The sequence below is a fragment of the Maylandia zebra genome, linkage group LG7, assembly GCF_041146795.1.
Source record: "Maylandia zebra isolate NMK-2024a linkage group LG7, Mzebra_GT3a, whole genome shotgun sequence".
Taxonomy (NCBI): domain Eukaryota; kingdom Metazoa; phylum Chordata; class Actinopteri; order Cichliformes; family Cichlidae; genus Maylandia; species Maylandia zebra.
Genome location: NC_135173.1, coordinates 51,567,817 through 51,580,154, shown reverse-complemented (window position 1 = coordinate 51,580,154; position 12,338 = coordinate 51,567,817). Strand labels below are relative to the sequence as shown.

The 12,338-nt window shown below is 39.6% G+C and overlaps 1 protein-coding gene and 2 non-coding genes across 3 annotated transcripts; all 3 read right to left on the bottom strand.

Annotated features, from left to right (window-relative positions):
* Positions 1 to 4,122: 4,122 nt before the first annotated feature.
* On the bottom strand, positions 4,123 to 8,568 carry rpl37 (ribosomal protein L37). The gene is made up of 4 exons (XM_004549751.5): positions 8,492 to 8,568; positions 7,623 to 7,758; positions 7,247 to 7,331; positions 4,123 to 4,233 (listed from the first exon to the last, which is right to left on the bottom strand). The coding sequence occupies exons 1-4, from the start codon at positions 8,492 to 8,494 to the stop codon at positions 4,164 to 4,166; spliced, it is 294 nt and encodes a 97-aa protein (XP_004549808.1). The 5' UTR covers positions 8,495 to 8,568; the 3' UTR covers positions 4,123 to 4,163.
* Positions 5,847 to 5,926, bottom strand: LOC111501573 (small nucleolar RNA SNORD72). Its single transcript, XR_002721563.2, has one exon. It is a non-coding gene; the product is annotated as a small nucleolar RNA SNORD72 (small nucleolar RNA).
* LOC111501569 (small nucleolar RNA SNORD72) lies at positions 7,831 to 7,911 on the bottom strand. The gene has a single exon (XR_002721559.1). It is a non-coding gene; the product is annotated as a small nucleolar RNA SNORD72 (small nucleolar RNA).
* Positions 8,569 to 12,338: the final 3,770 nt, after the last annotated feature.

Here is a 12,338-nt window from a genome sequence, read left to right as displayed (position 1 = left end):
AATTTAATGTCTTTAATATTGGTTCATTTTTTTCTGGGTATAACGTAATAAAACATCACCCATTGCATTTCCATAAAAAAGACACAAAATGTTGTGGAGATATTTCAGTCTGGACTAACATGGCACACTAATAAGGACACTTCCCCTGCACTGAGAAGAACAATAAACTTTTCCAACTGAGTGGTTTCTTGGCAGGTGCTTTTTACATCCTGCCTCGGATGTTTGCTTGAGATGAGGGAAAAGCAGCCGTGGATAAACTCTCAGAGAGATAAGCCAAGGATTTAATGTCACCTCTGCCACTGGAGTTTATGAAAGTTCAGAGGAAGTCATGATGGCGCCATTAGAAGAAGTCAGGAAGTCAGATTAAGACAGAATCTCAGCCAAAATCCAGAAAACAACACATTACATAAAAGACATACCTGTCAGCTCATTGTATTAAAAGCTCACCTTTGCACAAAATCAATTTCTTCTATTCTCACCACCATGGGCCAGACCAAAGATTGTACATCTGCACAAGACTGGAATGGGCTGTAAGGCCAACAACAAGCTTGGGAAAAAGTGCTGTGGTCAGATGAAACCAAAATCAAACTCAACTCGAACAAGTCAAGCACGGAGGTGGAAAACGTTTGGCGTGTTTTTCTGCTAAGGTCGACTTCATCACACTGAAGGGCCAATAGACTGAGCCACGAGGCGGTTGCCAAGTGGCAGGAAAGAACCCTAAACTGTTTATAAAGTTTCTCAAGGGTTTCTCCACCAAATACTAAGTCATGTTTTGCTTGGGGATCAAATACTTATGCCACTCAATGTGACATATCAATCAATTTATAACTTTTATGTATTTTGTGTGTTTGTCTGTGTCAGAATATGACAGAAATAAGAATCGTCTCAGTTCCCTGATTCAACATTTGTCTGCTCTAAAACAACTGGCTGGAGAACATTAATAACTAGAAACATGGAGGTCCATTGTTTATTAAACCTTAACTCTTCTCCTGTCCACGCGAGCACTTTAAACCACTTCACACATGCCCTACAAAGTCTTAATAATAGCACTTGTAAGTGAATCCTTTTAGACATTTACATTCCCATGAGTCTTTGCAGTGCTGCAGCATTCACAGCATTCAACTGTATTTAAAAAGAAAGAAAAGCATTTTACTGTCAGTTTAAAGTGACTCGTTCATGCATCATTTTTGAATTAGGTTGTCTGATATATGCTAAGTCAGTGAGTGACTGTGCATTGGCCATGCGGCAGATTTACAAGTTAAAAATATGAAAGGACAACACAGTTTTCACAGAGGTGGAGGATTATTTTGCCAGTGCAAAGGAGAAACTCTGCCACAGCATCAGGAAGAATGTTGGGAATTACAGCTGCTGCAAAAGCCTTCGAGGCTTATCTGTGATTGAAGCCATCCTACCCCTACACACAAAGAGGCTGTAAATCAACTTGACAGACTGCCCGGTAGATTACATTTGTCAGCATACGCATGCATAAGCACAGGCAATTGGGAACAGTGCTGAAAGCAGCTCCCGAGGCTCTGGTGTTGTATCTGCAAAGTTTTTCTAAGAAGCTTTCCAACTTCTTAGAAAATGTTTGGATTTACTGGTAACAGGAATACTTTGAACATCCATCATCTCTATCTGGTAATCACCATATTCAGATTGTTGGTAATTTCATGTCTCAAGGAAACCTCTGTTGAGAAATCACCACATACTTCCTACCGCTTGTTTTCTCCACTGCGATGCCTCTTGGGGAATTTCCAACTCGCAGCCATAAAAATTCTGTATTTTGACTCATTTGTAAACAGACTTTCCTCTGAGAAATTTCTGCATTATTTATATTATTTAAATATTTAGACTTGTTTTGTCATTGAGGATGTTACACAGCAACTAATTGCTATTCGCCTTCCAGCTGCACTTATACTATGCAGGCATGGGTGCTGTTAGCGACTTTGGGTAGCTTGAAAAAAGGCCAGCTCTGGGACCACCGAATACTAACTCTAGTATCTAGATCAGTTCTGTCCGAAAGCAATCAGTGGGCAGACTAATTGATATTTAAGCAATGTTGTATCCAATAAACAACTTCGCCTCACTGACTCTCCTGTGTGTACAGATGTTCAGACCAGCTGCGGCTTGGAAACAGTTCAGCCCTCAACTGAATTCATGTCAATGAAAACACTGCAGGCTAGTATTGTTACGCTGAATCATGCTAGGATACTATTAGCTTTAGCTTTTCCACAGGAATGCGTATTTTCTTTTTCTTCTATTAATCTCTGGCACTCTTCCAAAGCACGTCTTTTGTCCCGTCTTCTTCTCCTCACCCCCAACTGGTCGCAGCAGACGGCCAACCCTCCCTGAGCCTGGTTTCTTCCTGTTAAAAGGGAGTTTTTCCTTCCTACTGTCACTAAGTACTTGTTAAAATAGGGGTCATTTGCTTGTTGGGGTTTCTCTGTGTTATTGTAGGGTCTTCACGTCACTGGAGTTGGTCTCTTTTCTTTCACAACACTTTTATAAGCACAACTTTTTCTCACCAACATTTTTCCTACACATACAAACAGATTTGTGTTTCCCACAAGAAAATGGGACGATGAGGATTACACAACCTCCAGATTATTGTTACCCCTTTATGATTTCTCTCTTCCCTGTTAGTGTGTGTGTTTTGGGGCTTCTGACTACATGACTGGCCAAGAGTCTGTCTCCATTTTTCTGTTTCACACAGCCTTTCAGTCTATCATAGCATTGTGTGTGAGCAAATAAAAAATATTTTCTTGTGAAGCTTAATGTTAGATATTTCAAGCAGATAATTTAACTTTACAAACTGTTAGAACAATATGCTTAAAAATATTTTACCTGGAATAAGATGCTAAAGTGTTTTGTAGTGTCTTATGGTTTGAGTGATTTTGCTTCCTACTAAACTGATTTAGCCAGATATTGTTCTTTGTAAGATTTAAGAGACAAGAGATGAAGAAGAGAGATTATTGTTAAAAGGTAAGGACTGCTCAGTGATGTTTGATAGACCCATCGGCGTAACTTTGTGCCTAACATTGGTGGGATCAAGATCTCTGTCTAAATAAATAAATCTGGGTAAATTCCCACATGATTAAACATGCAACTATTTTGCTGGTAATAACTGAAATGAGTAAAGAACATCAACAGCCTATTTATGCAAGATAGTTCATAATTTTATTGGGGGGTGTTATATTGGTTGGGTCTGATTATTTGGGGGGGGGGGTCATAACCCCCCCCTGGAAATTACACCCCCCGAACTTCCCACAAAACAAACTGAGCTTTATCAACTTCGGATTATTCAAAGGCTGCATGAAATACTGCGTAGTTTACTGCAGGCTATGCTAAAGCCACAGGGCAGTTCGCTTTAGAGCAACATCAGCACAAAATCTACTTGTGATCAAAACAGAAATCCGACATTTTTTATCCCCTTTCACCACCACAGCCAACTTTAGGGTTCCTACACCTCTCACGTGAACCCAACTATACTTATTTTCCTGTTTGGATGTAGAGGGAAGGGCACCCGGCATAAACGATAGCAACTAGCGCTAGTTTTTCGCTGCTTGTGTTAAACACATTCAAGCTGCATAGAATTATTTCAACGTAAACTATAATCAAGTTTGCACTCCATGGAGTTGTGTAATCCTGTTAATATGAATTATGTTTTTTTTACTTTCACTGAATTTAATTTAATCAGTGCTTCCAACCACAATGTTGTAAAAAACAAAACTGTACTTCCACTTCTGTAAGTCTGTATGTCTACAACCCCTGTCCTTATTTAAAACCATTTCACAGTATCATAGGTGTTCTTTCATGAGACTGTTATATTTTAACCCAGTATTTCCATAAACCAGACATTAGCTCTTATAAGGCTGGTCTTGTAAGAAAACCTCCAACATTAAGACACCAGCTCATGTGACTGAAAACCTTTTATTCCAAGTTCGTTTCCACTTTTCACAAACTCCTGATTCCCCCCCCCCCCCTTTACACTGGAGATGTATACAATGTAATCAAGAAGAAACAAAGTCAGTGTGTGTGTGTATATAAATCTGTTTACAACAACACTGTTTATGGCCACTGATGGATGGGTAGACAACAAGGACCACAAAACGAGCCTGCAACTCCTGTTTATCATCACATTTATTTAACCAAAAATGTGTCTTTTAGGATGAGCTTGAGGCGGCCACTGCAGCGCGTCTGGGCTTGGGGGTGGTGCCTTCCCGGAAACCATTCCTGAAAAACAAAAACAAAACTGATTATGCTGTTGACATATTAGACTAGTCTTACTAAGAGGTAATCATGCTAAAGAAGTCCAAGTCACGTTGTTTGTTATTCTACAAAAACGCTAAAACCACTACATCGATCCAAATATTATTCCCAACTAACCTGCTTGAATGCTGATGATTAAATCTTAATATAAATAATGATTTTAACTTGTTTTATATGAAGAATGAATAGAAAATGCAGGGCACCTTGGCACAACTGAGACTGGAGGAAGTTTGTGACGTTAAGAATGCAAATGTTTATTTCACCAAAAACGTCATTCTGGAAAACACATCCCTGAGTCAACGGAAGTAAACCATTTTCATACACAAACTACACACAATGTTGGTACTGACGTGGTCCTCCCCTACAGGCAGCACATAATACTTCTCTCTACCTCAAACACTGAAAGACCGAGCGCTCAGGAGGGAGGAGACCACCAAATGTCAGGTCCAAATGAGTCAGACATTTTAGATGCTTCACTTCTGGAGGGTCACCGCTGTACCACATGTAAAAGCTTAAGATCATCACGACAGGAGAAAACACCCACGCAACTACTAAAAATATTTACTGGGTTCCCTGATTTGTCCCAATTTAACACAGACTCGATGCCTGCTAGCTGGACTGGGCTCAGGTAAATTATTCATGTTATCAGAAGCAGCGGAGAGGAGATTATAGATAGTTTGCCCTCAGATCTACTGTGTTTTGTAAATTTTGGCCACGTTTGAACTGTTGTGAGGCTTGCACGCAGCTTTCACCCATTATGCCACCAACACACACACACACATCGCCATCCCTTATTTATTTACACTGAATATTTTCTAACAGCTAGAACTGTGAAACTGTGCAGTAACTGCCAGCGTTAATGAGCCAGTGAAGGTGATTTAACTGAATTGCAGCTAAACAGGCATTCTGCCTGAGACAGTGGAAACTCAACAGCTGCTGCCAAGGTTGTGTTGCCAGATTGGAGTAAAAGCAAGTTATTAGCATCATTACATAAACTAATACAAAAATGAAAATGCATAATTGGAGCCATTAAGTACGGCTTTCATATTCTTACATTAAATGGTTATATAATTTATGCCTGATATAAATCTTATCAAAGGGGTTATAACAAGAGCCGCTATTAGCCATTTTCCAATCTCTGTTTTAATATTATTAACAGCTGGTCAATTATTCCCCCTCCCACTTAAAGAAGAGATGGGAGAAACACGGTTTAACCTTACACATGCTTTGTCCACCAGGGGGCACCCTAAAACTTCCTTTTTGACAACATGCCACAAACAACAAAAAGCTACTTACTACACACAACAAATCTTAGGAAAATGTTCCTGTGCTTCATGTGTCTGGAAAATCAGCTGATATGTTAACATCAGATTAAAAAAATCATTCAATAAGTAAAACCCCTATATAGATCGACTTGGTTTACATAAGCTGAAATAGGATAACTGCTCACTGTGCAGCTTGAATGTTTTGTAAATGATAACATAAATATCAAAACGTACGAGTTTTAACCACCCACTTACTCTCAAGAAGTAGTAAGACCGACAAAATTTCCTTCTATATGACTTGTCTTGAAATGCCACTCACCTCAGAGAAAAGAGTGATGTCATATTAAGTTCATTTGTTCAGACATTTTTTTTTCCACCATCATTGGTGAGCAGCATTGAGGAAGACAAACCTCATTTTCATACACCCAGTCTGTGAGACAGTAAAACTATGTGGGCTAAATATGACAAGACAACCCTGATTCGCAGCAGGACACAACCCCGTTACTCTATGTTCAAACTGTTTAATAGGAAGTGTGAATACTAAATGTTTGGCAACTTCTTTATGCTCAGTTTTCTGCTGCAAGACGAGTAAGTGGGAGAGGGAAGAAAAACCCCAGCTGCACACTGCAAGCCTAACACTCTGTTTAAAGTCTACCAATAAAAAAAAAGGGAAGAAAAAAAAAAAGAAAAAAAAAAAAAAAAAAAGAGTGGTATGCTAACTACAACTGCCAAACAAGTTCAGTATTGAGAGTTTTCTTAGATTTTGTAAACACTTGCTTGAATTGTTGATACAAATATTTGCTTGTGCACACAAATTTTACCATCCCTTAAAGTCAAAAGGCAAATATTATGGTCTTATAAGACATCTTTATATAAACTATTAATCTTTTTATGTCAATTTTTTTTGTCAAAGTGGGAAAATTATTTGGTTTTATCGAGCTGATAGAAGATACAGAAATCCTGCTTATATTTCCTGTTGGAAACACATCAACACAACTTGTCAACATATCCAAGGTTTATAGATCAAGCTAGTAAATCAAGTGAATTTACTCCAGGTTTACTTGTGTTTAACAAATTGTGATTTCCTGCAAACATTTTCATTGAGGTGTTTAAATTCATTACACGTTTAAGAGTCCTGTCATCAAGACAACTTTGTAATACTGATGCTAAGGCTAAAAACCAATTTAAGACTCAGAAAGTGAAGAACTGAAGTAAAGTTTGCTTGAAGTGGAACTTATGTTTACCCATTCAGCACCATGGGAAGTTTTTTTTAAACGACATTTTCAAGCTAAAGGGAAATTTTAACCTGTATCCTTCAGGTACAAGTAATTAACAATAATTTAATATAAGACGAAAAGGCAATTTAATTTATTTAGTGTATGAAAAAAAATCTTGTAACCTCAGTTGTAACCTATTATTCTTTAAGGAAATAAAAACCGCCAAACAAAACAAAGGCTACATTCACATGTACACAGGTATCATTGTAAACCATTTTCTATGTTTTGGCCTTTCATCCACACCTAAATGATGTTTCAGCAAACAAAGCTTTACAAAAATAAAATCCTGTCGGTGTGACGATTTTCAAAAACATGTTAAGGGGAAAAAGGAAACGAGGTGTGCACCTCTGTTAGATTTTGACAGAGAGAAGCATGATAAATTAACACACCGAACACCTTGAAACACTTTGTGATCTGCTCCTTTTTACATCTTACCTGAATCTGCGGTAGACGACCTTCATGTGTCTCAGACGGCCTGTGCCAGTGGTGTTCCTCCTCTTGGCCTTAGCGCTCCAGTTGTCTGAAAATGAACAGCACCATAAATCAAGGGAGCATGGCACTTCACATCAATGAAGAGCTAAACAGCATACTGACAGTGCTGCTCATAATGAGTTAAGTTCCAGCCTTTTTGACAGGGCATGGGTGCAAACCAGTGGGGTGTTACACTAAAATATGCTGGAAGACAGCAACCTGCTGGTTTTTGCCATTTCAAAAAATAAAAAAAATACACTAACACAAGAAGCAAGCATAAAGTTTGCCAATATCACATTTAAAAACAGTGTATTCTATTACATGCGTTAAGGTTACTTACACTTTCTCTTGCGCTTCTGAGGGTAGCCACACTTGCCGCAGGTAGACTTCTGCAGGTGGTAGGCTTTGGACCCACAACGACGGCACAGGGTGTGCGTCTTGTTCCGGCGCTTACCGAAAGATGATGTCCCCTTGGTCTGAGAAGCAAGACAAACATGTGAGATCAGGGACAACTCAAGGAGATCTGATTGTAGACCAGGCCGGGGCCAGTCTTGTCTCAGTGAAAAAGGAGGAATCACAGGCAGTCATTTGTTCAGACATTTGTGTTTTAAAAACATCACTGACAAGACTGAACTTCAGGTGGTAGCAAACACTTAATCACAGTGGTTGCAGCAACTCGTGGCCTCAGCTTGCCACACATGCTCAAATGATAGTTACTTTACGGCCAATGAAAGCCGGCGTGCTTTCCTCAGACAAAATCTGCAGTGGCTGACGACACTAATTTTGTACACGTTACCAAAAGAAATGGACCACATGAAAAAGATGCTAGCTATGCTAACATCGGCGAAAAACACCGGTTGCCATTTTGCCAACGAACAACCGTAAATGTATTTTCCATGCATTTATTTTTGTGATTACCGGAAAAATCCACAATCGATGATGAAGTCAAGCTTACGATATTTTGTCCTCTTCTAGCACTATTTAGCCCATTCAGTGCAACTGTGCTAAAGGCTAACGACAGCAAACAAGTGCTGGATGGATGTGACAGGAACAACAGTATTTTTTACTAAAATCAAACTTTATCTCAAAAATACATCATCCAACCGGTTACAGTGTTTATCCGACACAGAAGTGGCTTCAGTTTGTGTCAGATACATGGCACATTAAACAGATGTTACGAGATTTCTGTCTACCAGCGCTGCTACATACCATTTTTCTCCGGTGGCTGTGGGAAAAGAGACCGGAAGAGGAGCTGGAGCTGCATCAAATTACATCCGTGCTTTTTCCTGTGTAACAAAGAAATGTGACCCCTCCGTAAAGCATTTTGTGCAAAAGGTAAAACAAAAAACAAACAAAAATATAATTTTATTTACTTACCGGCTGAGTGGCGACACCGGCGTGCATGTTTTTATTTAATGAAAACACGACCTTTCGGACGCATTCCCGTATGAAAGAAAAAACTTATAGTAAAAAAGTATTTTTGTTTTATTTTGTTTTCTATAAATTGTATGTCGAGTAAGACGTGTTTCAGATTAGTATTTATTTAATATTAAGAGTGATATTCAAAATATAAGAATTTGATGAGTTAACAGAAGAAACGCACTCATTATTACATCGTAGTATGACACATGTCATCTTTATAAGGCATACATTGATATTGTATATAAAAACATCAAGAGCTCAAGGAAATAAGAACTGTGTTTTTGCTTTTTTTAATGTCTGTAGCCTAAAAACTAAAAATACTTGTACAGTACTTCATAATATCTATTAAAACTCAATATTTAGTTAGAAACTAGAACAATTTTTTGAAACCCTATCTTCTAGATTCAAGTTACACAGAAACATGTTTCCTATGCAATGAAATCCTTTCTTTTTTCCGCAGAAAAAAATAGAAAAAAAATCATAATTTAAAAACAGTAGAAACAATTATAAAGAACTACACTAGGTACAATAAAATTAATGCAATAGAAATATAAGATATGCTAAATATATATAAATAAAATAAAAAGACTGAGCTGCAAAAGGCTATGCACACATTTACACAATTTACATTTTAGCATGCTACAGTAATGAGTGGCAATCACCTGTGTGTAACTTGAGAAAAAGCAGACGGTTGTAAAACCATGGTTGCACGCTCATGTCAGATGACGTCTAATGGCCCCATTATACCTGCCGTGACACCCATGACGGGGTTGTCATGGGTGTCGTGCGGTGAATTTGACATCGCATCCTGTGTCACTTTGGCTGGTTGTGCACCTCTCGATTTTTGTAACCGCCACCACCACAGCTGGGCTGAAGACAGGAGTGTAGAATTGTGCTGGTTTTTACCACCACTTTAATGATATTCCAGTACAGAAGCTCAGAGACATGCAGATGTACAGTGAGATATTGGAACGGTTTGGAAACCTGAGAATTTGTGGGGGGGGGGGGGGGGGGGGGGGGGGGGGGGGGGGGGAAGCTTGACAATGGCTTCCAGTTTTGACTTCTTTTCTTCCTATATCAGCACTTATGTAGCGATATTGTCTGAGTGGTCACACCTGTTCAGGAGAATACTGCAGCGGCTTCTTGCACCTTAATGGTTTGTATGAATACAAGTGACTGTGAGATGAAGTTGCAGCAGGTATAATGGGGCCCAAATGGGAGTAGCAAAGGAAGAGTTATTTAGTTTGGAGATTCTAGATTTCATGTTTTTATACCTCCAGCCTGAGGGTAGAAGTCTGAACAGTCCATGTTGGGGGTAGGTAGAGTCACTGAGGATGGAGACAGCTATCCTATGAACTCTGTGATGGTAGATGCTCTGCAGAGAGGGCAGTGGAGTTCTAATCCTCTTTTCAGCAGTCCCAACCTCTCTCTGCAGGCGTTTGTGGTCCATAGCGTTGGTGTTGCCACAAGGTTTTGTTGCTGCCAGTCATGCGTCCTGTTACTGCAGTATCATCCGTGAACTTTAGGATGATGCTATCTTTGTGATAGGCGACCCATTTGTAGGTGAACAGGGTTGAGGATGCATCCCTCAACGCATCCCTCAGCCTATGTTTGTAGTAATGCTGACTGAAGTTCTGATAGGTGTGTGTCTATATAAGTGAGGGAGAGAAAAGTGTAGGATCTGAGGTGGACCTGTTGGATCAGTAGACATACTAAAGGGAGTATAGAGTGTCCGGAATGCTGTTCTGAATGTGGGCCAGCACCACTCTCTCAAAACACTTCATGATGGTCAGAGTGAGTGCTCATGACAGGTTGGCGGGCTCGTCTTGGGAAGCAGGACACTGGTTGCTTTTTTTAAACAAGGGGCACCAGTGCTCTGGCTGAGGGTGATGTTGAGGATGAAGTTGAGAACATCAGCTAGCTCACTGGCACATGCTTGAGGAGACCCTGCCCAGGGATGTTGTTTGGTCCTGCTGCCTTGTGAGGGTTGACCTCTTTCAGTTCTTTATGTGCCTGACCCGATGAGCCAGTTAGGGGAGGGGGTGAAGGGCAGGTTGTCCTGTATGTGTGCCTCCTCTCTGTGCTTTACCCGAGCGTCTCAAAGCGGGTGTAGAAGGTGAAGATTATCTGGAAGACTGTCTATGGAGCTGATGCTGTAGTCTGTGATGTGCTGTAGGCTTTGCCACGTCCACCTGGAGTTAGCAGTAGAATAGAAGCCATCCAGCTTCTCTCTGTACTGCCTCTTGGCTGCTTTCCTTAGTCCATACTTCACAGTACTTTCCCAAATATGCTGTTATAATGAACATTATGAAGAATAGTACAAGTACAACCTTAAAGTCCTCACTCGCACTGTGACCACAATCATGCGCTGCCTAACAACTTCAATGCAAATGCAAAAGTCTTAAAAAATGAATAAAAAAAAAAATTAATTTCTGTTAACAATTTAATTTAATGAGCAGCAGTAAAAAGTTTAGAATTTCTAAAACACATAATAGCAACTGCAATTGTCTAGAAGTATTTAATTGCATTTCATTTAATTTCTATCAATATTTGAAAGTTATTCACTTGAAGAGTGATTGCAAACAGCAGTAATAACACTGCAGGGTACAACCACATAACAACAGCCTAATAAACTATTCAAAAAACAAAGATAATCACTCATTAATTTACTCACGCATTCAGCTAGACATTGTGCCAGACACTGTCTCAACTGTATCTCACCACCACGCTGCACACAATTGTCTCGATTGTCTGATAACCTTGAATAACACCATGTTGTGCCATATATCAGGCTTTAGAGCCCAGCAGGAAAATGACAAAGATCTCAATTTGGTTTAACAGTGATACAAGCACAAGGAACTATTCAGTCTGATGGGACAATAACTTTTGGCTCGCCTACTACAAATTTCCTATGACCAAAGAGAATGCTAAAACACATGTGGACATGTTTTACATATTTGAGGTGTTTCAAATATGGTAAACTGGCCGTCTGTTCCATCCGTACTCTGTCTACCTATTGAATAAAAGACCACATTTTAGTTAGCTTCAGAACAAAATACTGACATAGTCTTTGTGTGAGGTGCATTTGCTGATTATTCGCCAGACAGAGGACAATTTAATGAATCAATCAATCCTCCATCCATCTATCCATTTTCTTAACCTTGTACCCATTTCAGGGATGCTGGGATTATCGTAGCTGCCCTATAAGGCAAAAGGCTAAAGGTGGGGTATTAACAGGTAGAAACAAGGCAAGCTGGAATGCCTTGGAGTGAATCTGCACAGGCCCCAGGAGATCTTCCAAGTCTATACACCCACAACCTTCTTGCTGTGAGGCAACACATGCCATAGGATGACAAGACACATTTTAAAAAAATCTTTTATTTTTTAGTTGTATGTATTGTATGTACCTTGTATTAAAACGGGTCAGTCAGAAATAGGAGAAGTCAGAAGAAGGAGTCCTGCAGATACCGTCCAGTTACAGATCAGCTTGGCATCGATGGTCTGGCTCTGCAGGACAGTCTTTACTCATAGTACTTCTCTAGTTCTTACTCCATCCGCCTACTGCTAGTGTCGTTTTTGTAATGGAAGATAATCTGGTCATTTCTTTAAGTTTGCCCAGGCTCGCAGTTTAGAG

What these genes read in the sequence shown, in the direction of transcription:
- rpl37 (XM_004549751.5), bottom strand. An exon ending in TCAGAAGCGCAAGAGAAAGT is followed by an intron (nt 7,332 to 7,622) that starts GTAAGTAACCTT and finishes GTTCATTTTCAG; the next exon opens with ACAACTGGAGCGCTAAGGCC. An exon ending in GTCGTCTACCGCAGATTCAG is followed by an intron (nt 4,234 to 7,246) that starts GTAAGATGTAAA and finishes TTTGTTTTTCAG; the next exon opens with GAATGGTTTCCGGGAAGGCA.